The sequence below is a fragment of the Alexandromys fortis genome, unplaced genomic scaffold (assembly GCF_014885135.2).
Source record: "Alexandromys fortis isolate MF-2015 unplaced genomic scaffold, M_Fortis_MF-2015_v1.1 scaffold_30, whole genome shotgun sequence".
NCBI lineage: Eukaryota > Metazoa > Chordata > Mammalia > Rodentia > Cricetidae > Alexandromys > Alexandromys fortis.
In genome coordinates this window covers 10936072-10963314 of record NW_026067922.1, presented here as the reverse complement: position 1 = coordinate 10963314, position 27243 = coordinate 10936072, and the positions used below count along the sequence as shown (strand labels likewise).

At 50.5% G+C, this 27243-nt stretch overlaps 1 protein-coding gene across 25 annotated transcripts in view; it reads left to right on the top strand.

Moving 5' to 3' along the window:
* Greb1 (growth regulating estrogen receptor binding 1) overlaps window positions 1–27243 on the top strand; it is a 133342-nt gene that overhangs the window by 85170 nt on the left and 20929 nt on the right. For 19 of the 25 annotated variants that reach the window (XM_050141861.1, XM_050141874.1, XM_050141873.1 and 16 more), the window contains 16 exons: window positions 158–301; window positions 2759–2944; window positions 6308–6658; window positions 7869–7997; window positions 8725–8853; window positions 9519–9716; window positions 10854–11034; window positions 12515–12710; window positions 13870–14006; window positions 14849–15188; window positions 16285–16400; window positions 18323–18519; window positions 19441–19545; window positions 20558–21177; window positions 24478–24580; window positions 26302–26460. In XM_050141861.1, the coding sequence (XP_049997818.1) occupies window positions 158–301; window positions 2759–2944; window positions 6308–6658; window positions 7869–7997; window positions 8725–8853; window positions 9519–9716; window positions 10854–11034; window positions 12515–12710; window positions 13870–14006; window positions 14849–15188; window positions 16285–16400; window positions 18323–18519; window positions 19441–19545; window positions 20558–21177; window positions 24478–24580; window positions 26302–26460 (3291 nt within the window). Of the gene's footprint in view, window positions 1–157; window positions 302–2758; window positions 2945–6307; window positions 6659–7868; window positions 7998–8724; window positions 8854–9518; window positions 9717–10853; window positions 11035–12514; window positions 12711–13869; window positions 14007–14848; window positions 15189–16284; window positions 16401–18322; window positions 18520–19440; window positions 19546–20557; window positions 21178–24477; window positions 24581–26301; window positions 26461–27243 lie in introns of those variants that run through there. The other 6 variants (XM_050141872.1, XM_050141877.1, XR_007591630.1 and 3 more) reach the window with 6 other exon arrangements.

The following is a 27243-nucleotide window of genomic DNA, read 5'->3' as shown; positions in this document are numbered from 1 at the left end:
TGGGGAAAGGTGGGGCTGGGTGAGCCCACAATTCTTATGAGTGGGGAGATGGGTCAGGCGGTAGTTTTTGTACATGTCGGGTTTTGGGATGTCGGGTTGTCTGGGGAAAGATCGCTCCTTTTGCTCTGTTTTACTGATGTGCTGGTTGTGTTCCTAGAAGGTACTGGCGTACCCTGTGTGCCCCAGCCTGGCTTGGTGGGACCGGCTTCGGTCACCTTCCCAGTGGTGGCATCCGGTGAACCAGTATCTGTCCCGGACAACTTGCTGAAGATCTGCAAGGCCAAGCCGGTGATATTTAAAGGCAAGTACAGCTGTGCCCCCAGCTGGGCAGGCAGGGAAGCCTGCAGGGAATCCCACACAAAACTGTGACCTCGTCTCAGTCCAGCTCCAAAGGAATCCCCCTGAGCCAACTCAAAAGTTCTTCAGGGCAAGAGAACGAAGCGGGCCTAGTCTCTAGACTGCTGAGAATGGCAGAGCGTATCGGTTTGTCCCAGCAGACATGTCGCGACTCCACCCTCCGCTCCTTTCCTTCATTCTCTGTTTCACAGAACCCGGGCTTTAGTTACCCAGCTAGTGCAGAGCACCAAGGCCTGGTGGGGAATGGACAAAGCCCCCCATGGCTTGTTCCCTTTTCATCCAAAGCCACACCCTCTGACTTTGGGCCGAGACAGCCATGGTCACTGCTACAGAAGCCTTGAGTAAGATTTGATTTGGTCTCCTCTGTGGTGGCTCGTGTGTGTTGCCTGGAGGTAGCCTTGTGGCTCGACTGAAGAAATCCTTTTGCGGTAGCCAGAGACTTTCAAACGGGAAACTGTGTGCAGGGTAAGCTGGCAGTGCCTGAGGAGAGCGGTGCTCAGGACCATGTAGATCCAATTCCTTGATTGGCCATTTGGTATCCTGCTTGTGAGAAGAGAGGTCGGGGAGATGGCAGGAAAATGGCAGAAAAAGTACTGGCATGGTGGAAGGGCTTCAGGGCCCCATGGAAGAACCAAAGGTCGGATCTGCACCCTCTTTTCTGAGTCGTGTGAGAAAGGCTGAGAATACAGAGTTGGGGCAGGTAGCAAGACTCGGAGGTGGACACAAGCATCCGCACTGACCAAGACCAAGAGGGAACCCTGCACACCCTCATCTCACACTGAGCCATCTCAGAGGTCAGATCCTCTGCTCAGGTGCGCTCACTGCCCTACGCCTGCCACTCCCAGGCTTCCAGGTCCAGCCAGCGGCTCTGTAGCATAGCCCTCATCTGGTTCTCAGGGCAGCTCGCAGGGCCCCTTGCATGACAAGCATGGCATCCCTTCCGTTAAGGTAACCGCATTGCCCCTTGTAAGCCAGCACATACGTGGACAGCGCTGGCTCCTTGTGGTCCCTGGTCCCCTACCCTAGCGTCTTGAGGGAAGTGAGCAGAGATGCGAACTCACAGGTCTGAATCTGGAGCTGTTGGTGGGACCAGCACGTGTCTTGGCAAATCGGTCCTACTCGAGTACGAGAAACATTTTTTCTCAGGACGTGGCCCATGGAGCCACACATGACACCTATGCATAGCTACGCATGGGGAGATTTGGTGTCATTTTGGTGACAAAGGGAACATTCGTTCACATCAGGCTCTCGCCGTTTGGCATCTCCCCATTGTGCAAAGGCTTTGAGAAGGTCAAGTTCTTGCTTAGGGTCATGCAGCTAACGATGGTAAAGAGGAACCAGAACCTTGCTCAGGCCGTCCTACCCCAGGACCTGCTGTCTGAAGGAGTCTAGCGTCCGCTCCAGCATCACTCAGTGTCTTTCGCTTTCTAGAGTCACTGGGTCTAGACACTGAGCTGTTTGGTTAGCTCTGCTCACTATAGGACCTGGTGTGTGTATGTGTGTGTATATGTATGTGTGTATATGTATGTGTGTATGTGTGTATGTGTGTGTATGTGTGTATATGTGTTTGTATGTGTGTGTATGTATGTGTGTATGTGTGTTTGTATGTGTGTGTATGTGCGTGTGTGCGTGTGTGCGTGTGTGTGTGTGTGTGTGTGTATAAGGCCTGGCCTTGGGGAAGACAAGGTCTGGTCAACAGTCCCCACTGCTATGTGCACCTTGTTGTTTCAAGGACATTGATGTTTGGTTTCGGGTAAACTTCTTTTGTTTGGCCTTGAACTTGATCAACTGCAAAATAAGGGTCTGGACAGATGAACAAGCCAATGCCCTGCCACCGGCTGGATATGAGTGATGACATTTTAATCCTAGGTCCCAGAAGGCAGAGCAGGTGTACTAGGTCATCAGGGACCATAGGAGGTCTGAGATTTCTCAGAAACAGGACCTAAGAACTTCCCTGGCTCTTAGGGGATCCACAGTGGTACCCCACCCAGGCTGAGTACGAGACTATAGCATGATTAATAAAACTCCCAGATATTGGGGTTCAATCTGAAGGTCCAAAAAGAAATACAGCCAGCCACTGACTCTTGCCTCGACCTCAGTCCAAATGGCGATCCTGCCTCCAGGAATCTCAGAATGAGACTGTGAGTGAGAGCTGTTTCCTCCTGTCTTGTATTCCTCTCTAGGGCTGGGATTAAAGTTGTACACCACTGCCACTTGGTTTCTATGGCAAACTAACGTGGTTACTGGGATTAAAGGTGTGCGTCACCACTGCCCGGTCTGTATGGCTGACCAGTGGAACTGCTTTACTCTCTAATCTTCAGGCAAGCTTTATTTATTAAAGTACAAATGAAATATCACTCCCTAAGACCAGTTGCCGAGCGGCCGCTTTCTTCTTCCCTAGGCCACGGGAACTTCCCCTACCTCTGCGGAAACCTGAATGATGTGGTCATCAGCCCGCTGCTGTATACTTGCTACCAGAACTCCCAGTCGCTGTCCAGGGCCTACGAGCAGCACGGGGCCTCCACCATGCAGCCCATATCCGAGGAGACGCAACTGTTTCTGACTGTCTACTACCTCGTCCAGCTGGGTGAGCCTGGGTCCAGCTGTGGGCTAGGGGTGGATCTTACCGGGAGGGCCAGCTAGACTCAGGAGGCCAGAGAGGGATCTGAAGACCAGGTTAGCCCTAACCTTTCCAGGGAGGGGGTCCACAAACAGAAGTGTGTAACCAATAGGGGTGATTCAGAGACCAGTCACTCACCTGCCTAAGTGCAAAGATGCGGGATATCCTGGCAGCACGCTGACCTTTCATCGGCCGAGCCTGACACAAAGGCATAGGTGATAAAGCCAACATTCTGCCCTCAGGGAGAGTCAGCTCAACCAGAGAAGAGAAGCAAGAGGCAGGAGTGAACTTGATGGGGTGTGGGCATGTGGGGTCCACCTAGGGACATCAAGAAAGACCTCTGAGTAGAGACTTGACTGCCAGAAGGAACAGCCTTGGGAAGAGCTGAGAAGAGAACACAGGTCGGGCTGGGTGTGGGTAGGAGCCCAGATTGTGGTATGGGTGGGTGGGAGCACAGTTGGGGGCTGACTGCGGGTAGGAGGGAGCACGGTGAGCTGTGTGTGTGTGTGTGTGTGTGTGTGTGTGTGTGTGTGTGTGTGTGTAGCAAAAAAGTGAGCGGTGGGAAGTAGTGAAAACATTGTTGGTTACTTATTTCTACTTGCGTTGCTCTCAATGCCAGCTGCCCTCTGGAGAGAGAGCTCTTGAATCCCTAGAGGCTGAGGCCAAAGGTAGAAACTTAGGGAATGTGAGCTTGAGGATAGTCTGTGTGGAAGTGTCCAGCCATCTGTGACCCACTGTGAGCAGCTGTGGGTGGGCAGTGAGGAGCTCAGGTTTGACCCTTGATACCTAGGTAGTCAGTGGGTGAGGAGGATCGTAACGGAACCATGGGATAGTGAAGGTTCTGGAAGGCAGACCCAGCATCAGGTTTCTCTGAGGCTCCTTCCCAAGACCCATGTGAGTCGATTGATTGGCACAGATCCACTCAGGATCCAGCCCCACCCTGTCTTTGTCACCTTCCTCCCCATCACAAACCTCTGGCCTCTTGGTCTCCAGGTCTGTGGGAACTGTGGACCAAACCATATCTTCTTGGTCCCTGGAACTCACCGACTATTTCTAGTCCTGGCCAATTGACATTTATCCCCAGGTCTGGTGCCTGCCAGCCTTCCACTCCCACCTTCCCACTCTGCCCCATTTGCTACTTCCTGTGCAGTGTTATTCATGCCGGAGCATCATGGACTTGCAGCTTCCGTTTGAAGCGCTCTGGTCTAGGACATCCATGAACCTGGCCCCTTCTTGACATTTGAGTTTTGACTCATACACTATCTCCTCAAAGGAACCTTGTTGCTACACCTGGGACAGCTCCCCACACCAGAGCCCGCTGGCCTGTATATAGTTTCCTTTGTTTCTAGAGCAACCATGGCTGCTGTGTCTCCATGAGCGCCTCCTCCAGGTTGGGATGTGTGCTGCAGGACCAAGAACATCAGTCTGTTGTTTTATGTGTGGGTGCAGCCTCTGCAGGGCCCGCTTGGTGCTCACTAAGGGTGTGTGTGTGGGGGGGGGTGATTAGGTTGATACAGAGGCCACTGAAGGAAACGGTGTCAAAGTCACAGGCTGAGCACCCATCAGTGTGGCTAGGATTTTAATTCAGGGACACTGGTAATTGATTGTGGGTTGGCCACGTGGAAGGCTGGCTGCCTTGATGAAGGATATGGAAGAGGGGGCAGTGACAAAAGCCGTATAAAAGCAGGTCAGAGAGAATGGAGAGCAGGGCACAAGGGTAGGAAGTCTAGCCCACCTCTAAGGTGGAGTTCTTAGAGCCAACCTGCCAATTCTAATTTGATCATACACTTCAAATAACTAGCCATAATCCGGAGGCATCTAATAGTACAATAAAGAAAACGGGGCCGATGGGGTGGGCCAAGGGGATAAAGGTGCTTGCTTTTAAGCCTGAAGATGAGTTTGATACCTGGAAACTACATGGCGGAAGGAGAGACCTGACTCCTGCCTGTTGCATTTTGACCTTCTCCCTTGTTCTACAGTACACACAAGAAATAAGCGGAAAAACAAATGAAGCTCTAAGCCTACCTAATCACACTCCAGCACAGCCCTAAGTGGCTGCTGCAAGCTACTTTTTACAGACTGGGGAGTTGTGATGGGCTTGGCCAACCTTTAGACATTTGTCATCCAGCATTGCCTCCTAAAGAATTCATACTTGAGAACGGTGAATTCAGAGTTGTTCAAATGGCCAAAGTACCTTGGTGTTTTAAGAAAGTTTATGTTCGTGTTGGGCTGCGCTCATAGCTGTCCTGTGGGCAGGGCAGCGGAGGTCCCATAGCTGGGGAAAGCCGGCTCCCCTCCATCTCCTCAAAGGCAATGCTCAGCTAGAGCACCCAGATAATTCACAAAAGAAAATACAGGGACTTTTGAAAGATGTCCGATCTCATTAGTCGCTGAAGAGAGACACCTGAGCAATGGAACATGTCATTTTTCTCAGTACCCAAGATATGGTACCCATTGATGCTGCAAGTGCTGGCTAGAACTGTCACACCATCACACTGGGGGCAGCTGACTTTTGAGAATTCAAGCCCAGACTTTCAATTCCCATGATAAACACCACCGCTGAAAGCAACATGGGGGAAGAAAGGGTTTGTTTCAGCTTACAGTTTCATGTTACAGGACAGGAACTGACAGAAAGGCCATGGAGGAGTGCTGCTTACTGGCTTGCTCAGTTGGCTTTCCTGCACCATCCAGGGTCACTTGCTTAGAGGTAGCACCACCCACAATGGGTGGAGTCTTCCCACATTAGCCATCAAGGAACCGCAAGCACCTTTGCCTGGCAGTCAGGGCCAGTCTGGCGGTCCTATTTTCTCAGTAGAGGTTTCTTCTTCCCAGAGGACTCTAGCTTGTGTTGAGTTGAAATAAAACATTCCAGCATGCCTAGGAAGTAACACAGTATACCTAAAGGCATGCACTTCAGATGTACCTACAGAGGAAGTCCTTGAAGAAATACAGAAATCTTCAGTAGTAACCAGGATCACCAAATGCCACCCCCCCAAGAGAGTAATTTACACACCCATCGGCAAAGCTGTGCAGGGAGACCATAAGATATGAGAACCTGATTGTAGGGTTGATGGTAAAGAATCACGTTGAGTACCCACAATCCTAACGGTAGATGGAGAGAGAGTATTTTGTTTTTCTTTGTGGTTCTTTCGAGATGGCGGGTTGCTTGCTAACTTCATTTTATGTTCTCCTCTGTTCTCCAATCACTGTTTCAGGCTGTGTGATTTTAAGCATGCCCACGTTGTCTCACTGCCCATGGCATTGGTGGCAAACTGCCTGTGCCCCTGACGAGCAGGCACTGATGTCATCTCTCGCTACCGTGTCTTGCAGCTGCTGATCAGGTGCCGCTGATGGAGGACCTGGAGCAGATCTTCCTGCGCTCCTGGCGTGAATCACATCTGACGGAGATCAGGCAGTACCAGCAGGCGCCTCCACAGCCCTTCCCACCAGCCCCCAACACTGCAGCCCCCGTGACTTCTGCACAGCTGCCCTGGCTGGCAGGACTGGCTGCCAGCTCTTGCAATGACAGCGTGCATGTCATTGAGTGCACTTACTCCCTGGCCGAGGGTCTCTCCGAGATGTTCCGGCTGCTCATCGAGGGTAAACTCTCTAAGACCAACTATGTGGTCATCATCTGTGCCTGCAGGAACGCCGCCATCGACTCCTGCATTGCCGTCACTGGTGAGTCCTGGCTGTCTCTTGGCCAATGGGAAAGCCATGCTATGGATGGATTACCCACCCTCTCACCTTGGTGGCCCCCCCTTTTGTTTTGGGGGCTTTATATTGCAGGACAGTTAGTACCTTAGCCCATGTTGGTGGCTTTAGAAAAGAGTCTTGGTCTCAGCTGCTCATCCCTGGAAACATGCATAGTTACAGACATTCCGGCCGTCAGTAGCTAAGTTAGCAATAACTATTTGGCCTCTGGAGAGACTGGGCCCAGCTTTGCAGTCTGAATTGCTCTGGCTATACAATTGGCTTTAAGAAGTCCACTCACATCTCCACCATTCTGGCCCCCAGTTATTTAGGGATCAGACTGAGATAAGAAACAATGATCCACTTTGTGGGTTAAAGTATTAAAAATTTCCCTGAAAGCCTACTGTGTGCAGCCATTGCTCCTGTGGCTGAGATTCAGGATGAAATGATGGAGTTTCCTTGGTAAGGTAAGCACCAAGCACACAGGTTCTGGGGTGGCTTTTGTTTTGATTGAATTTATTTCTATTTTATGAGCATTGGTGTTTTGCCTGCATGTATGTCTGAGTGAGGATGTCAGATCCCCTGGAACTGGAGTTGGAGACAGTTGTGAGCCATTGCCATATGGGTGCTGGGGATTGAACCCAGGTCCTCTGGAAGAGCACCCAGTGGTCTTGACCATTGAGCAATCTCTCCAGCCCCTTTGTGGGAATCTTTAATGTTCCCAAATGGTATATATTTTCAACCTGAAGTTTTTGTATGCCTTTTAATTAAAAGCATAGCTTGTTTCTATGCAGCCTCTCAATGGCCACTTAAACCTAAACTTACTGTTCTTTATGAATTATTAATTATTTTTCTGGGTTTGGGTCTCACCATCTTTAATAAGCCAATTCCTTTGTATGTGTGTGTCTGGCACTGTTGCCTGTGTTCTGTGAGGCCAACACAGCTGTTAGCCACTGGGGACCAATGAGGATGGTAGGTCTGGCAAAGTTAGGGGACTCGTCTGTGCCACACAGCTGGCACAGGCAGATGCAGGCCCGGGGAGGGGGGGTTCTCTAAGTGCTTTTGACCATCTCAGTCCTTTGTTTTATCCCTCTCAGCCAGGATGTTGCAGGGGTAGGTCAGGCAGGAACCCTGTTGTCTGAGATCTCACAGTGATTCTATACTGAGGACCCAGTGACGGTTACCTTTTGTCTTCCAGGGAAATACCAAGCCCGGATTCTCTCTGAAAGCCTCCTCAGCCCTGCGGAGTACCAGAGAGAAGTCCACTATGAGCTGGTCACGGGCAAAGTGGACTCCCTGGGAGCCTTCTTTAGCAGCCTCTGCCCAGGTAAGCCCGTGAGAGGCAGGTGCAAGTGCGCACACTGAGAAGAAGCACATGTGTGGGGCGGGGAGATTGCTGGGGTGCCCTCATGCCTGGGATGGGCTGCAGCCGAGCCTCTCTGCCTGAGCCCCCACTCCTGTGCACTGATGCCGCTCCTGCCTCCTTCCTATTGCAGCTTTTTGGCTGTCTGTCTGTCTTCCTGCTCTGGTTGTAGAGGTCCAGGGTCAGAGAATAGTTTTATGCTCTCTGTCTGTCTGTCAGTCTGTCCTCTGTATCTTTATTTTTGAGACCTAGGCCTTAGGTGTGTAGCACACCCACCTCATCTTCTCAGGTGCTGGGATTAGACTGGGCCCTAGCACATGGCTCTCGCTGTGTTTAGAACCCTTTCCCCCTCTATCTCTGTGGTCTGTTCAGCCACTCAGATTCCCTTCCTCTCTACAGCTTCTGGTCCCTCAGGACTCATTTAATGCACTCCAAAAAAGTTCTAGGGACCAGTCTTTGCCTGAAAAGGTACAAAGTCCCTCCGCCTCTGACCTCAGGTGGTCTATTTCTGTTTTCTCCCACCACCCATGAAGCCACGGTAGGATCCCCCGCATGGATACAGTTCTGCATAGAAGCCCATGCCTTCTCCAGACATTACTTCAGGCCAAGACCAGACACAGTGGCTTGTCCAGAGAGGTCTGCCGAATTTCTCTGAGATGCAAAACCCACTTCTGTTCTCTGTTTTGGGCAGAGGGTGACATTGACATTTTGCTGGACAAATTTCACCAGGAAAATCAAGGCCATGTCTCGTCCTCATTCACTGCTTCCTCTACCAAGAAAACAGCCGCGCTGGATGCCAGTGGGGTTCCCGTGTGCACAAGTGAGTGGCGGGGAGGGGCACAGACCTGCACAGTGAGTGGCAGAGGGAGAGGATGCAGTGGGCACCCTAGTGACAGAGGGAGTGGCTGCTGCATCGAGAATGCTGGCTCCACTGTGCGTGGGTGTGTGCAGGCGTGGACAGAGAGGCGCAGAGCGGGTGGTCAGACTCAGGTGTGTTTACCACCTAACGGGAAAACCTGCAGGGATGGGTCTGGAGTCTGCAGCATCTGTCCGGAAGTTGTGAGACTTTAAAGTTCCCGTGGTGCACCTAGAAGGCTTAAAATAGCCCTACTTGATGTGAGGTCGCCTTCTTCTGACATTCCTTTCACGCCGATTTCTTTTCTCTCAGCGCACTGTGTAGTTGCTCATTCAGAGGAGGGTTTAAGGAGCTGTGACCATTTCTCTCCCTTCCCAAGTCTAGCGTCAGCAGGCAGAGTTTACCACTACTTTTGTTGCCTGAGTGCTTGCTTCAGACTTTGAGGAAGGAGGAGGCCCGTGAGGCTGCCCCAGGGTCTGGCTGAGAGCGTGCACTCCCTTGATGACTATGAGTGCCTCTCTTTCCTATGTGGCTGTGTGTGCTAGGCCTCCCTTCCTGCACATCTCTCTAGCTGAGAGCGGTAGCTGTCTGCTGTGCTCATCTGGGATCCCTCGGGGCTCTGGCTGCAGGTTACCGTCTGGAGCCACGGGGCATCCGGCCCTTTCAGCTGGCGGTGGCACAGAAGCTCCTCTCGCACGTATGCTCAATCGCAGATTCCAGCACCCAAAATCTGGACTTGGGGTCCTTCGAGAAGGTGGACTTTCTCATTTGCATTCCACCATCAGAAGTGACCTACCAGCAGACCGTGTTCCATGTCTGGCATTCAGGTAGGGGGGCCTTTCAAGGAGATGGTGTGAGGCCTGAGGAAGGAGCTTTGAGGCCCAGGGGAGGAACTTTAAAGCCTGGAGGAGGAACTTTGGGTTCAGGGGAGGAGCTTTGAGGCTCAGGGGAGGAGCTTTAAAGCCTGGAGGAGGAGCTTTGGGTTCAGGGGAGGAGCTTTGAGGCTCAGGGGAGGAGCTTTAAAGCCTGGAGGAGGAGCTTTGGGTTCAGGGGCGGAGCTTTGAAGCACAAGGGAAGAGCATTGCTCTATCCATTTGGTTGTCTTAGTCACTGTTCTATTGCTGTGAAGAGATGCCACGACCACGGCAACTCTCACAAGGAAAACATTTAATTGGGGTGGCCTACAGTTTCAGAGGTTTAGTCCGTTATCATCATGGTGGGAAGCATGGCGGCATGCAGGCAGACATGATGCTGGGGAAAGGAGCAGAGAGTGGAGGAGCTACATCTTGATCCTGCAGGCAACAGTAAGTGGTTCGAGACCCTGGGTGTGGCTTCAGCATAGAGGAGACCTCCAAACCTTTCCGCCTCAGTGACACATTTTCTCTAACGTGGCCACACCTACTCTAACAGGCTGCACTTCCTAATAGTACTGCTCCCTGTGATCTTACGGGGGTCAGTTACACTCAAACTACCACTCACAAGGATGTGGTTGCCATACTTCGCTGTGTGGTAGATGGAGCAAGGATCATTGCCGCCCATTTATTAGAGATCATAAAATATGTCCAAAGGCAGTGATTTTTTTCTCAAGACTAAAGATAGAACCAGTTGGCCTTTTGCTCTTTCTGTGACTGGCTGCTGTTAATGGGCATTCACATAGCGTGTCTTACCTCCTCAGTGGCCTGACATCGGGCCTGTGACTTGAACCTGAGACGGTTTTGTTAGGAGCTTGGACCTTTCCCATCTCTTAATCTTACCTCTTTGAGAGCTGCTGATTTAGGTGCTCGCTTGCTGGCACTCCTATGTGGGGACGCTATGCGCACAGCCAGACCTTTGCTCAGCTCTCTGGGCCCGTGTTATCTCCACTGCACGTGTTCCTGCTGCTGCTCTCTCCAATCAGGGCTGGCCCACGTTGTGTTGGTGGTGAGTGAACCCAGGAGCTCCTGAGGTGTTCTGCTGTGTTGCAGGGGTTCTGCTGGAGCTGGGCCTGGAAAAAGAGCCTGTGACCAAGCAGAGGGCGGAGCAACACGTTCTGAAACTAGACACGGAGGCCCAGGCAAGATTTAAGGCCTTTCTGCAAAACTCCTTCCAGAACCCACACACGCTCTTTGTCCTCATCCACGACCACGCCCACTGGGATCTAGTGAGGTCAGACCTCCTGGTCTGTGACGGTGACTTGTTTCTCCTTGGGGATGAGGGCGCCAGTCTTGAGCAAGTCCTGGGAGTTGGTGTTTATGAGCAGAGGCTGTGGGCATTTTTCAATATCGTAGGGCGTGGCATCTCTGAGGTCCCTCGGTACAATCTCCAAGGGGTGAGGGCTGAGTGCCACAGAAAGGGGGAGCATCGTGTGCAGTGGGAAGCCAGATTGGAGGTGTTGGTGGGAGAGTCAGGCTTGGAGCCGTGACTCCTGAGTACAGAGTGAGGCTGTTGGGTGAAGCCCTCTCTGCTGGAACTCTGTCCTGCTCAGGACCATGAGTGGTGGCTGCGTCGGCCCCTCCTGAAGGACAGGACTTTGAATCTCACCCTATGTGTGTGTGAGGTTGGTCACTTGGAGATTGCTGGGAGCAATCCCTCCAGAGGTTGGCCTTAGAGCTGACCAGCTAGATGCTGCCTCTGGTGAAGGTGAGAAAGTTTGTTCCTGGACCATGTCAGAGAACAAGACTTTGATTGGCACTGATTGTAGCTGTTTAAGCTTGCCAGGACCAGAACGGGTTTACAAATCTAGAGTGTGCACATAGGTTTGGAGGAACGGAGCATCCCGCAATGGTAGAAGCCGTTTTCTTTTGGTTCTTCATTTTGTCTCAGGTACCTACCTGGCAAACACTGATTAGATTTAGGAGAGCACCAGCCATTATCTTACAAAGAAAATGTGGGCTGGGCCTGGCTGCTAAAGCCCCAAGATCCAGAATGCTTCCCATTCCTTTAATGTTGTCTTCTGAACAAATGTAGAATTTGCTCTTTTATATTATCTTTAAATCATCTCAAGTCAATAGGACTTTATTTGATCTTGTAGGTTTTGTCATTATTACTACTACTACTACTATTATTTTATTCAAGCCAAGCCCTGGTCTCATGTAGCCTGAGCTGCCCTTGAACTCAGTACATCACCAGGGATGATGCATTTCCAATACCTACCCCCACTTGCCAAGTGCTGAGGTCCCAAGTGTGCACCGCCATGCCCTGTTTTATGTGGTGCTGAGAATCGAACCCAGGGCTCTGTGCATGCTGGGCAAGCAAGCCAACACCCTCTGCCAAGTTAGGAGGACATGAGGAGGCTCATCTGGCCCCCGAGTCTCCTTCCTTCCTCATTTACTTCCCCATCAGTTTTTTCTTTCTTTTTTTTTTTTTTTGACTGAGAATAAGATTGGGTATGAATCAGACACACGGTGTCACGCAAGGAACCCACTGTAGTTTCTTTCCTGATAGTTTTCCTGTGTGTACAGAAGGCTAATTGAGCCCCCGGCAGATCCCAGCTCTTATCGCCTCTTGTTTTTCTAGCCATTGACAGGGCTATAAGCTTCAATTATAGGTGAAATTGGGGAACCAAGTTAGACACTTAATCGGGTGCCTTACCCTTGTAAGATCATCACAGAGTTAGTGATGCCATTTAACGTTTCTCTTCTCTCAGCAGTGCCGTTCATAACATCTACTCTCAAAGTGACCCCTCTGTGGGATTAGTGGACAGATTGCTCAACTGCAGGGAGGTGAAAGAGGCGCCCAACATCGTGACCCTTCACGTGACCTCTTTCCCGTACGCACTACAGACCCAGCACACCCTCATCAGCCCCTACAATGAGATCCACTGGCCCGTCTCCTATAGTAACGTGAGTGATGCTGGGCCGCGGTCTAACCTGTCTGCTTAGATTCTGAGATGCTGGGCTGTCGAAGGTCCTGTCCAGTTGGGAATGAGTGGGCTCCAGACCCTTGGATGTTTGGTTTGGCCTGGGGTTAGGTTTCTTGGCTTTTTGGAGAAATATCGGAAGCCTATCCCTGGGTGGTCCCATCTTAAATGTCTAGGCAATATAGTTGGTTTGATATCTTCCCGAGGAACTGAAGTCCCGGGTCTCAGAACAACATTCTGAGTGATTGTCCTCCTGACACCAGATGAAGATGCTGAAGATGGAGCCCTGGGATGGGTAGAGGTTTGGGCTCCTCATGGATGGCTTGGTGTGCAGCCACATTCAAAGCATCTTCAGACCGAACTCACCCCCTCCCCCGGGAGATTTGTTTCAGCCACCACCTGTCCTCATTTATGAAAGTAGAACCCCCACAGATCTGGTGATTTGAGAATTCTGCACGGCTGGGTTCCAGCTGGGTAGGAATAAGCACCCTAGCATTCTGTACGTCTTCAGAATGCTTCAGCCATCCCAGGAGCTCCTAAGAATATGGGTGTCTGGCTTCCATCCCGTGACATCAGAATCAATATATCTGTGGTATTTACCATGGGCCCTACTCTTGAGTGCTCTATAGCCATGAATTTATGCAAAAGGACCAGAGGATGTTCTGATTTACATATGGAAAAATGAGAAGATGGGGGTGAGCCAGTTGCATAGGACCACTCTTGGGGGGGTGACCCCGGGACAGGCTCCCCTTAGCCCTGGTGTTTAGCCACTTCACCGTTTGAGAGCAGAGCTCACACCTTTACATTTGGACAACCTCTCCTGGCTTTGCTCAGCTCAGGCTGAAGGAGTTTCTGCACTAATTTGGAAATCATTTTATGTGGCTCTAAGGTTCATTCGATAACCTTCATCGCCCCCAACCGTGAAGGTCTTGGGGCCAAATGAATGGGAAGCTTTACTACTGGGAACCCGCCATCTTTGTTCTTTGCTCTAGGCCCAGAATGAGGACTGGAAAGTACCACCCACAGAACCACAGGATCAACACTGTTCAAAATGCCAGTAACACAGTCCAGAGGCCTGGCCTGTGACCCCTAACCTGCCCTGTGAATGTGACATCTGAGTGACCGATGCTCTTGTGTTTTAGGGTGTGGACCTGTATCATGAAAATAAGAAATACTTTGGGCTCTCTGAGTTTATTGACTCCACCCTGTCAGGGCACAGCCTCCCCTTGCTCCGATATGACAGCTCCTTTGAGGCCATGGTCACTGCCTTAGGAAAAAGGTATGTTTCTCCTCAAAGTTACTAGACACACTTGGTTGCATCAAGTGTAAGTGGAAAGTGGGAGTCTTTGAATGTTCCAGGGAGCTCCAGGAAGGGTATTCACTTCCCTCCCTCCCTGGGTGTCTCAGTCCCTCCATCTTCTGCATTTGAAGCCCCTTGGGTTAGTGGCACTTCTGTCACACGGCTTCTTGAGAACACTGTAAACTTCACCTGCGATGTCTGTTTCGTTCCTGTTGACCTGGACTTTTATTCTGGGATACAGTTAAGTCACTGAGAAGCAGTTAAAGACTTCCGGGTCTTTCCTTTAAGCTTTTTGGACAGCTGAAGAATGGTGGTTCATCTCATGCTCCATACCTCATCGCCCACAAGTAAAGCAAAGCCCGCGAAAGGTCTTGACAACACGCCACAATTCGCGGGGTTTCCATGTGGATTGCGAGGCTGGTGACTATTTATCCATGTGTGAACTTCAGCAAGGAAAGTGTTTGTGGTGCACATGTAAGGGCCTGAGTTTGGATCCCCAGCACCCACGTAAAACGCCTGGGAGAGCAGTGCGCACTTGTACTTCTACTAGTGTGGAGAAGTACAAGAAAATCGTCACGGAGATCTGCTGCCTAACCAATCTGGCCTATCGGGGAGTTCTAGGTTTAAGGAGAGGCCCTGTGGCAGAGAAGTCCCTCCCAACTGGGCAAAACCGAGGCATTTGTGTACTGGTTTCAGAAGTCCCCAGCAGCTAACCCTTACAAGTTTCCATCGAGTCTGTAACTTGGGAGTTACCTGTGTCTTGGGTGGCAAGCATGGCCATTCCTGGGGTCATGGGCATGGTCTCTTTGTGTTCCTTGTAGGTTCCCCCGCCTGCACAGCGCGGTGATCAGGACCTTTGTTCTTGTACAGCACTACGCGGCCGCCATGATGGCTGTGAGCGGCCTCCCGCAGATGAAGAACCATACTTCAGTGGAGACTCTGGAGATCACCCAGAACCTCCTCAACTCCCCGAAGCAGTGCCCCTGTGGCCACGGGCTCATGGTCCTGCTGCGCGTTCCCTGTTCTCCCCTGGCAGCTGTGGCCTATGAGCGGCTGGCCCATGTGCGGGCACGGTTGGCTCTGGAGGAACACTTTGAGATCATCCTGGGCCACCCCAGCTCCAGCATCACTGTGGGCAAGCACTTTGTGAAGCAGCTCAAGGTAGGTGTTGTGCTCGGGGGCAGAGGGCTATTCACCAAAGGATGGCAAGAGGGGGCGCGGCAACAGGCCCTTGGCACCTGCCCTCCCCACTTCTCTACCTCCTCTGCTGCTTTCCTACGTCCCTGTGTCTCCCAGCACAGCCTGCAGTACCAGTCCTCTGATAGGAAGCATGTGCTTTCTTTCTCTTTCCGAGGCACCTTTCTCTTCCTTTACTTTAGCTGATGCTTATTCTCTGATAATTCAGCTCAACTACTTTCCCTTTTAGGAGAGGCATCGTATTCCATTCTTGGGGGCCTCTATTCCTGTCCCAGTGGTAAAGAAGGGATAGATCTAGGTCCCTCAAAGCTGAGTACCCTTGTAGGCTCTTATTAAGATATACAGGTGACAGAAAATGTAAAAGGGGCAGAGAAAATTGATTGAAAGAATAAGTGGGAAGCCTAGAGGAAGGACATAGTATCACTGAAGAATCCAGGGAGAGATGTCAGGGAGAGCTGGAGCCACCCGCTGTCTTCAAGAGTATCAGCTACAGGGATTCCTCACACACCCGCCTCGTGCTGTGGGAGATAGACAGGAACAGAACAGCCGAGGGCACAGTGACTCATGACATGCTTATATGCAGAATAGAATCCTTCCCTTGTATTACAAGATGGGTTGTGAGGACCGCCAACTAGTGGACAGACCTCAGGGTGTTCTAGAGCCAGGATGGTTAAGAAGTGGCCGGTGTTAAGTATGGATTGCACATTGCAGTCTAGTTAGTATGTTTTTTACACTGTTTATTGTGTATGTGCATGTACACATGTCTCAGAATGCATGCAGAGGCCAGAAGATAACTTTTGAGAGTTGGTTCTTCCCTTCTACTGAGTGGGTTCTGGGGATTGAACTCAGGTCATAAGACTCGGTGGCAAGCGCTTTTACAACTGAGCCATCTCACCAGCACCAATTAGTGCGTTTAATCCACAGTGGTGCCGTTGGGTCCTCTCGTCTTTCAGACAGAAAAAACCTGAGCTTCGCTGAAGCTCGGTAACAGCCCCAGGAAGTAGCAACCCTGAGAGTCAGGCCTCACTTCTGCTGCTTGCCTTCCCTCTCCCATCTGCAGATGTGGCAGAAGATTGAGGATGCGGAATGGAGGCCCCAGACCTACTTGGAGTTAGAGGGCTTGCCCTGTATCCTCATTTTCAGTGGGATGGACCCTCATGGGGAGTCGCTGCCACGGTAAGTTGGGAATCAGAGCCCCTGAGGTCCTGAGGGATGGGGAGGGGAGGAGGATACCCCCGCCCCAGGTGTCCTAGTCGGCATGGATGCTATATTTGGGCTGGTTTTCCAGGGTGAGGTATCTGAGGTGTGAGCAGTATTAGCCGTTTCTCAGAGGACACCATTGTGTGGGGGTAGAGGTTTGGGAAATCTGCAGTTCAGACTGAGGGGAAATGAACTTGGCTGGGGAGGTGTCTCTGTTAGAGAAGACCATGCCACGTAGGATGATGACCAGAGCTGGTGTTAGTGTCACTGGTACCTGGACCATTGTGGGGTCTGGTGTAGGAGGGGCTCATGATGCCATTCAGAGGGAGTAGGTTGTTAAGTACAAAGAGTAGATGCCACCTTTCTCAGTTACTGTTTAATTGCTGCCAAGAGACACTATGACCAAAGCAACATATAGAAGAAAGCATTTAATTTGGGGCATGCTTACATTTTCAGAGAGCTAACCCTTGATGGCCATGGTGGGAAGTCAGAGAGCTAACCCTTGATGGCCATGTGGGAAGTGTGGCGACAGGCAGGCAGGCATGGCGCTGAGCAGTAGCTGAGCGCTTTATCTGATCTGTAAGTTGGAGGCAGAGAGTGAGTGAGCCTGAGCCTGGCCCCATCCCCAGTGACACATCTCCTCCAGTGAGCCACACCTCCTGATCTTTCCTAAAGAGTCCACCACTGGGAAAGTGTTGCAATAAGGAGCGGCGGGGCTGCGTCCCTGGCACCCGGCTGCCCGCATGGCTAGGTTATGCCCCGAAATAATTACACGGAAACTGTATTCTATTAAACACTGCCTGGCCCGGCTAGTTCCAGCTTCTTATTGGCTAGCTCTTACATATTGTTCTAACCCATTTCTAATATTCTGTGTAGCCCACGAGCTGGCTTACCAGGGAGGATCTTAACCTGTGTCTGTCTGGAGCGGGAGAATCATGGCAACTCCCTCACTAAGCTTCTTTCTCCCAGAATTCTCTTCTGTTTTCTCCACCCACCTAAGGGTGGGCCTATCAAGGGGCCTAGGCAGTTTCTTTATTAATTAGAAATCACTCCCACATCAGGAAAGAAACCTTTTAAGTGCATGAGCCTCTGGGGGCCATATTAAACCACCACATTTCCCTACCTGTGTTTCGGCAGTCACCACAGACACATGTCCATTGAGTTACTCCCTGGGATCTTTAGCTACACACAAGCACTTGGGATGGAAAGTCACTTGTCCTCCTACAAGGCGTGACTACACAGAAGTGACTGAGTCCATTGCTGTCATGTTCCTAGCTTCCATCACAACACAGGGCACATTAAGTGTGGATCGCTCAACTGAATATCTAGTTAGCAATTCAGTCTACAACAGTACCTGTAGGTACTTATGAATATTCAGCCTTATTATTTTTTTTTCTGAGCCAGTTTCCTCTGTGTAGCCCTGGTTGTCTTGGAACTCACTCTGTAGACCAGGCTGTCCTCGAACACATAGAGATCCACCTGTCTCTGTTTCCCGAGCACTGGGATTAAAGGCATGCGCCATCACTGCCTGGCTCAGCCTCATCTTTTAAATGGGAAAAAAAACAAACCCAGATCCTCTAAGAAGCTGCACACCTTTTCAGTTTCCAGCCCTGGGAAGCAGCGATGCTGAGGTTCAGCTCTCACTTTTGCCCATTCTGAAAATTTGTAGTATCCTGATTACATGCCCCATGGGAGTAGATCCCTGGTAGGTGCCCTCAGAGACGTAGCACAAACCTGACTTTGGTGCTCTGCGCTCACAGTGGGGTTATCCATGCATCGGAGCCCCGTGGGCTATGGTCTAACGAGGAAGGCAGGTGTGGCACCATGGCTCTGTCCGCTAGCAGTAGAGCCTCCTGGCGGAAGGCATGCGACAGATGAAAACCTTCTGTTCTCCCCAGGTCTCTGAGATACTGTGACCTACGTCTAATCAATTCCTCTTGCCTGGTGAGGACAGCCCTGGAGCAGGAACTGGGCCTGGCTGCCTACTTTGTGAGCAACGATGCCCCCTTGGAAAAGGGGGCCAAGATCGAGGTGTTGGAGAGTGATGGGGAGAAGTTAAGCAGTACGGATGAAGACGAGGAGGCAGGGGTGGAAGGTGAGGGGGCGGGCTGCACCTCTGTGTTCTTTCCTCTCACCCTCCTGGGCCATCCTTTAAACGTCAACCACTCAGATTCTGCCTTCCTTTCCTTCTCTGTCATTCTGGTGTGGGGAGACGGGAATTCCTGTAGGTTCTTCTAAGATCTAGAATTCTTAACGAGTAGGAAGGAAATGGTGATGTCTTAGGGTTCAAGTTTATGGTTTTGTTTTCAGTGCAGGTAGATTCACTCCCCCGCCCCCTGTGTTGGAAATCCGCTCACCCGGCATTAAACTGAACACCAGTGAAGTTTATGAGGGCAGGCCAGCACCATTTGTAGACTCCAAGAGTCTGATGCCATATTTTTAAGATGACATGCAAATAAGAGCAGTGTCTGGCTGTGGTCCTTAGTGCAACAGGAAAGTAGAAACTAATAATATAAATATGCCCGTGCATTGGGGGGTAGAGGGTAAAGAGAGAAGTGTAAATTCCTCTTATTTCTCTGTCTGCTGACTGGGTAACACAAGGCAAGAGTGCCGTAGCCTGACTGCAGCTTGTCCTATGAGGTGGCAAGGCCTGCTCACCAGGATCTTCTGTGTGGCAGCTAATTTTAGCATGACTTTGACCATGGCATTAAATGTTGTTTGTCTATGGTGTGGCTAGACTCACTGGCCTGTCCTGACCCACCCCATTCTAGTCTCCTAACTCCTTTGTGAGCTTATTCTAGCTAAGGAGGTCTATGCATGCATGTGTGCATGTGTGTGTGCGTGTGCATGCGTGCGTGCATGTGTGTGTGTGTGTGTGTGTGTGTAAGGTACAGGACTTAAATGGCAGCAGGTGGATGAAGGAACGAGAGAAGAAACAGGCAAAGAGGCGTGATGTCGTCACGACTTCTGAATGCCGGCTGCGAGGTCAGGGATGGTGATTCCTCTGTGTCTGCAGGGTGTTTTGATGCAGGCTCTACCTCAGAGAAGAGGAGCCCCGTGAAGAGGGAGCGCTCCCACTCCCATGACTCAGCATCTTCCTCCCTCTCTTCCAAAGCATCTGGTGAGTCCCCACTTGGGACAACACACACGGGGCTGCCTCCCAGGTCAGAAACTGGGAAGGACATCCAGGGCCATGCTGATCCCGGGCTTCTGGTCAGGACCCAGGGCCTGCTGTTCCTGACTTCCGGTCAGGATGTGGAGAACAGACTCACAAGAATAGCCTAGAACTGAACTTGACATCTGAGACCTTGAAGCCAGGATAGGACTTTCGGGTCCAGCTGTTGCTGCTGGGAGGAGAGGACTAGTCTGCCCCTGGTTGCAGTGTAGGTCTTAGTGCCCTGGCCACGTGGTGGTGCCACTTTTGATGACCCTTCATGGACCTCTGCCTGAGGAGAGCAGGAGTCTTGTCCAGAGAAGTGAACCTAGGAGGGCTCATGGGAGAAGCAATAACAAGAGCCCATGATGCCTGTACCCAGGAGGAGAGACTGTGAACAAAGGCTCCTGTGGGCACCAACCCCAAGGGGGCCTTGGTCTCTGGGCTCCGCCAAGACCCCACGGCCAGAAAATAGCATTACCTGTCTTAGAATGTCATCAAACTGGGCATTCATTATAATCTGGGAGTTGGACGTTCTTCACCTGTCTCACACGTAGGATAGATTTAGGACAGTTGTTCACCAAAGGTTCCAGACAACCTCGGTGGAAATCGTGTTCCTGGGAAGGGAATAGTCCAGGTTGAGAAGCTCAAGGGAATACAAGCTTGTGTGGGATTCTGTGGAGCTTCGCTGAGCTTGTGGTAACGTGTGTGGAGAGCTCAGGGCCCATCAGGAAATTGGGTTTACAGCCCAGGAGTGAGAGCAGGCCCTGTGGGTGTGGTCTACCTCACAGACACACATGCCCTTCTAGCGTCAGCCTGGCACTCTGTGACTGGAGGAAGGTCTGGTTTGTGGAGGAGAGATTGGCCCACCAACTTTGCCTTAAACTGTCCCAGCATTCCTGGGGCAGGCACAGGAGCAGCTGTGATCTGTGCCTGGTTGTTCCCAGGGCACCTCCTACCATATTCCCCTTTCTTGCAGGCTCAGTGCTCTATGGTGAGTCCCTGGCTCAGCTCTCAGGACCTCCACAGGGAGAGCCTGCCAGGTCACCTCCACCCTGTGGCCCTGCAGAAGAGGGCAGGACCCCTGGGGAGATACCACGGCTCCGAGTGAGTCAGGGACCTATGGTTGTCAGCAGGCACAGCCCTGGGCTGGCCCCACAACCCGATTCCAGCCTCAGGACTGGCCAGAGGAGCCTACAGGTGCCGGCCGCCCCATCCTCCCAGCTGTCCTCCTCCTCGGGCTCATCGTCCGCCATGCCCACTGCCAATGTACTAGTCCTCCAGGCCTCTCAGTGCTCCATGGCCAAGGCCTGCCGGCAGCCACCCATCGTCTTCCTGCCCAAGCTTGTGTACGACATGCTCGTGTCCACAGACAGCAGCGGCCTGCCCAAGTCTGCCTCCCTCCTGCCTTCCCCTTCTGTCATGTGGACCAGCTCCTTCCGGCCCCTGCTCAGCAAGATGATGACGTCAACTGAACAGTCCCTCTACTACCGGCAGTGGACAGTACCCAGGCCTAGCCACATGGATTATGGCAACCGAGCCGAAGGCCGTGTGGACAGCTTCCACCCCCGCAGGCTGCTGCTCAGTGGGCCACCTCAGGTGAGTGCCATGCCTGCTGCCCCTGGACAGGCCAGGCTTCCAGAGTAGCCTTTGGTTTTGTTACCCAAATGTCTGCTTGTTCACTTTGTGATCCTTCTATGGATGACCTCGCTTCCTTTCTGTCGGCGCTATAGGATACCCTGACAGAGGGTTTGGTTTTGCTCAGCATTCCAGGTTGTAGTTCATCATAGCAGGGAAGTCAAGATGGCAAGAGCTTCAAGGCAGCGAATCCCATGCCACCCACAGTCATGAGCATAGACATGTGCGCACGCGTGCCTACTGCTCGGCTCGATGTCGCCACTCTTCAGCAATTCAGGACCCAGACTCAGGGAATCATGACGCCCTCTTCAGGCTGTGTCTTCCCATATCAAATAACATACTTCGGGCTGGGCGGTGGTGGCGCACGCCTTTAATCCCAGTACTTGGGTGGCAGAGGCAGGTGAATCCCTGTAAGTTCGAGGCCAGCCTGGTCTACAAGAGCTAGTTCTAGGACAGCTAGGACTGTTACACCAGGGAAACTATGTTTTCAAAACACTTTTAAAAAAGAAATACTTAGGATAATCCCTCACAGGTGCAGGCACACGCCAACCTGATCTAGACAACCTTCATTAAGACTCTCTTCCCAACCAAGTGTGATGGCGCACACTTTTAATCCCAGCACTTGGAGGCAGAGGCAGTGGCTCGATCTGATCCATGAGTTCAAGGTCAGACTGGTCTAAGTAGTGAGTTTCAGGACAGTCAGGGCTACCACCTAGTGAGACTTTGTCTCCAACAACAACAGCAAAAGACTCTTCCCAACGTAGTGTCAAGTTGACAACTAAAATTAGCCACCACAGTGAAGACTCTTTCTGATGACCCGGAGTAGGCAGGTGGATGGGAAGGGTAGTTTTATCTTCCATCCCTTACTAGGTCCCTAGTTTTCTCCTCTATGTGTGTGGGGTGTAGGGATGGCGTCGGGATAGAAATGTCTTGTAATTTCAGGCAGAGTCCTACCTTCACCCTCGTGGACAGTCTTTGAATATTTCTTCAATGGGAAACGAAGTGACAGTTTGCACTGGAGAGTTTTGGTGGACAGTTAATGGGGCTCAGGGGGCTTTGTTTCCTGGATCCCGCTCATTCTCAGCTCACCATATATCCAGCGTAGACCACTTTTCCTGACAAATCCACAGGGAACAGAACTGGGAGATGGCTCAGTTGGTGAGGTGCTCACTGTGTAAACACGATGTTCATGCCTTCCGCACCCACTGAAAAGCTGGGTGTGGCCTACACACTTATCCCCGTGCCGGGGAGACACAAACAGGAGGATCCTTGGGGCTCACTGGCCAGCTAGGAGAGCTGCATTAGTGAGCTCCCGGCTCAGTAAGAGACTGTGTTAAAGAAAATAAGATGGGGGGTGCTGGAGGAGGGGGCGCTTGTTGGTTCCCGGCTGCCTGCCTGGCTTAGACCCTAAATGATCACACAGAAACTGTATTAATTAAATCACTGCTTGGCCTGTTAGCTCTAGCTTCTTATTGTCTAACTCTTACATATTTATTTAACCCATTTCTATTAATCTGTGTATCGCCACGTGGCTATGGCTTACTGGTTAAAGTTCCAGCGTCTGTCTCTGGCAGGGCTATGTGGTGTTTCTGACTCTGTCCTTCTTTCTCCCAGCATTCAGTTCTGTCTTCCCTGCTTACCTAAGTTCTGCCCTGCTATAGGTCCAAAGCAGTTTCTTTATTCACTAATGGTAATCACAGCATACAGAGGGAAGTCCCACATCAGGGGGGCAATTGAGGAAGACCTCAATATTGACCTCTTGTCTTCTTGCACACTTGCACACATACACAGACACACTCACACACAGAACCCCAAGGGTCTGGGTGTTGCTTGTCGCCTGTGGTGGACATGGGAGGAGGAGGGTGGCAAGATCTTTAAAACTGGTCAAAGACTGAGAGGAGACCCTGGGGTCCAAGTGCCTGGAACCACATTTTGTTCAAATGTCTCCTGATTTGATCTTGCCTGTATAGAGGTGTAGGTGCTTAGAGAATTGCCTTGCTCCCAGGAGAGCACACTGACTGCTCTGTATGTCTCATGATCATGTATCATGTTCTGTCGTCCCACTAGCAAGCTCATCTCTAGGGATCCATCCTGAGAAACGAAAATGCACAAAATGCATGTAAGATCACTCATGGTAGTATTGTTTATAATGATGAGAAATGACCCAGAATGAAAGTCCCCTGGCTAACTGTTTAGCTGACTACACACATATGGGGATAAACATATCCTAGAATTCAGCCACAAACGTTTTAAGAGGTCTCTTTGTTTCACCAATGAGATTTCTTTAAGAATCCTAACTTGTAATCAACATGCCCCCCACATAATGTCGTATTAATTAGCAAAGAAATCATTGTATGTTTGAGTATGTCTTGAGGTGTCTTGGGAAGGCTAGCTCCTAACTCACTGTCTTTAGGGGGGAGGCAGGATCAGTGTCAGTCTACTATATTCTCAATCTGTATTTTCTCCCTCATTGTCTAAATGACTATACATTACTTTTTCTAATTAAAAAAAATCAGAAAAATGGAGTTGGGGTGATGGATCTCTTGGCATCGTCATACAAGCATAAGGACCTGAGCTCAGTGCCCCGGCACCCACATAAAAATCCAAGCATGGGGTTTCCTACTTGTAATCACAGTACTGGGGAGATGGAGACAGGAGGGTGCTTGGGCCAGCATCGCTCAATTAGCAAGTTCTAGGCCAATGAAGAGACTCTACATCAAAAAACAAGGTGGGTGGGGGATGAAGAATGGCGCCCAAGTTGACCTCTGCATCTTTACATGCATACACACACACACACACACACACACACACACACACAAATGCACACATTAACACACATAAAAAGTAGAGAAAGGAACAGGTTTTCTAAAAGTCCCCACATGTCTGCATCCACACAGAGCTGGATCTTACAGCTGTAGCGCTTTTACTCATTTAATAGATGAGAAGCATGGTACTGGATTATTAATAAAATAAACACATTGCAATGTGTCCATTGATCATTGGTCCTTTTTTAGTTATTTTATTTTAAATTTGTGTGTATATGCTCATGTATACATGTATATTCATGTATGTATGTGCTCATGCATGTGAGTGTATGTATGTTTGCATGTGTGTGTATGTATTCATTCATGTATGTGTATGTTTGTGCTTGCTTGTGTGAGTGTGGGTATGTTTGTTTGTGTGTGTGTATGTTCATGTATATGCTTGTGTGAGCGCGCGCACCCTTCCTGTCCCTGGGCTCTGATTCCAGTGTCTTCACAGATAGGGAAGACGGGTGCCTACCTGCAGTTCCTCAGTATCTTGTCCAGGATGCTGATTCGACTGACAGAAGTGGATGTTTATGATGAAGAAGAGATCAATACCAGTGAGTTGTGTTTCTTGAGCCCTAGGCTCTGGCAAGTACTCTCCAACCTTTGTCGGTGGCCTGGTGACTCTATCTCTCCCTTTCAGGATGGGCTCTCAGGTTCACGGTTTGACTTGTCCCAAGGGCCTTTTCTTTCTTGTCTGTTTTCCTCAATGATACAGTCAAGAACTTCATAGGAATAAAGTTGCTAACGCTAAAGCAATTCATGCCTGTTGAGTTCTTTCTGTGCGTCAAGCACTGTGATAGATACCATCCCCATTTGATCATCAGTACAGCCCTGTGAGCTGGGGTATCAGCCTCTCACGTGGGAAGCCCAGCTGGACAGCACCAAAGCAGGAACTGAGCAGCATTGGCCTGTGGCCTGGAGAATGTGGAGTTCTTCATCAGGGAAGGTCCCCCACAACTCAGGCAACCAAATACGTAGGACAGCATCTGGGGGGTGGAGAAGAATTATATTCAGCTGGGAGAAGGAGGTGTCTGGGTTTGCTGTTTACTGGGTAGATTTGTTTGGAGTAAGGCATGCGTCTCTCTGCACATGCCCTGTGCTAACTGTAAAGCCTACTCTGTTTCCTCCTCACCTCCTGCCCAGCAGTTCATGGTCTTGGCCTGGTGAGTGAATCTGTGCCCTTGTGTAAGGGGAATTGACTGCCATGCAGAGGTCACCAGCTACCCACTCTGCCATCAGAGCAACTCCTAAAAGCACTTTCTGAGGTTGAACTTGATCAAGAGAAGCTTTGAACCCAGGACTCCCATCCAGCCCTCTGCTGTTCCGTGGCCATGTGGTTTCTGTGGTTTTCTCGTAGCAGGATCTTGAGTCTCTGTCATCTTGCTTTCTTGGATAGATAAGTGATAAAGACAGGATTTGAATGCACTTTGTCAAATCGGAAGGGCCAAATTCTAACTATTCTATTGGTTCAGGTTTTTTTTTTCTTGCAAAGCAGGGATACCTTCTGTATCACAGGGTATAAAATTCCTATTAAAGCTCTAAGCTCTGTTCTCCTTCCTCCTTAGATACATGTCCACTGCCTGGGCATAGGATATAGACTTAAATAAGCATCTATAACTTTCTCTGTATTACACATTGACCATCATACATGATGTCAATATATCATGCAATTGGAGTTGGGCCCACTAGACTTTTTGACTGGCTGTTCAGGCAGTGAAACTCGATGAGCAACAGAAGGCTATACTTAGCTTAGTGTAAGAGGCTGCTGGCAAGTATAAGATGTGACTTATGCTGTGAGTGTCACCGACCTCTGCAGTACTCTTTAGTGTGAAGTGACAGTAGCTGAGTTACTATGGCTGGGGTGACTTAGATGATAGAATAAGGAAGAAACCTACACAGGCACCACAAGGACAAGGAGCTGGGGCTGTGCATGAATTAGGTGATGCTGGAAGGCAGCGTGAGCTCAGGACTCAGAACTCTGGAGGGTTGGAAGCCAGTACACAAGGGCAGAGAGTAGACGTGTGTCTACAGGACACGGAGAGAAGGCTGTTCACTTGGGTGGGGACAGATCTCAGTGCATGACCTTGTTCTGTTTGAGCCATCCTGAAGTACGACTATGTCAGCGGCTTTCTAGATACAGTAGGGATCCCCAGGAAGCCATAGATGAACGATGATTCAGCTCCACGCACCATCCTTGGGCACAGTTGAAGAGCACATCCTCACATCTGGTTTCTCATGCATCCTTTTTTTTTTTTTTTTTTTATCAATCCCATAGGCCTCCCGGAGGAATCGGATTGGCATTACCTCCAGCTCACTGACCCATGGCCAGACCTGGAACTCTTCAAGAAGATGCCTTTTGATTACATCATTCATGACCCGAAGTATGAAGACGCCAGTCTGATTTGTTCACATCACCAGAGCATCAAGAGTGAAGGTCAGGGACTGGGGCGACAGCTCATTCCATAACATGCTTGCTGTCCACACATGAAGACCTGAGCTCACATCCTCAGCATCCATGTAAAAAGATGAGCGTAGGAATACACATCTGTAGGTGGGGGAATCAGTAGAGACAGGTGGATCTCAGGGGCTTGCTGACCAGCCAGTAGAGCCAAGCGGTGAGCTTCAGATTCAGCCAAGAACTTATCTCAAAAAATAAAATGGAAAAAAAGAGCTCTTGAGGAAGACATCTGGTCGACCTCTAGTTTCCAAATGTACCTATGTGGGCATGTGGATACATAGGTCTCTCTCTCTCTCTCTCTCTCTCTCTCTCTCTCTCTCTCTCTCTCACACACACACACACACACACACACACATACACACACACACACACACTCATGCACATGAGGGAGGGCAGACTTTGCCAATGAAAAGGCAGTGAAGTAAGATGTCTTACTTCACTCTTGCTCAAAGTACATAGGCTCAATTGCTTCTTATGTATTAATAAATGTCAGCTGGGTTGAGATGCATCCTGTTAGGGATGCTCTTTTGTTGAATTAAGAGCGGTGGGGCCCACATGGCTAGCTTATGCCCGAAATAATTACACGGAAACTGTATTCTTTCAAACACTGCCTGGCCCGGCTAGTTCCAGCTTCTTATTGGCTAGCTCTTACATATTGTTCTAACCCATTTCTAATATTCTGTGTAGCCCACCAGCTGGCTTACCAGGGAGGATCTTAACCTGCGTCTGTCTGGAGCGGGAGAATCATGGCGACTCCTC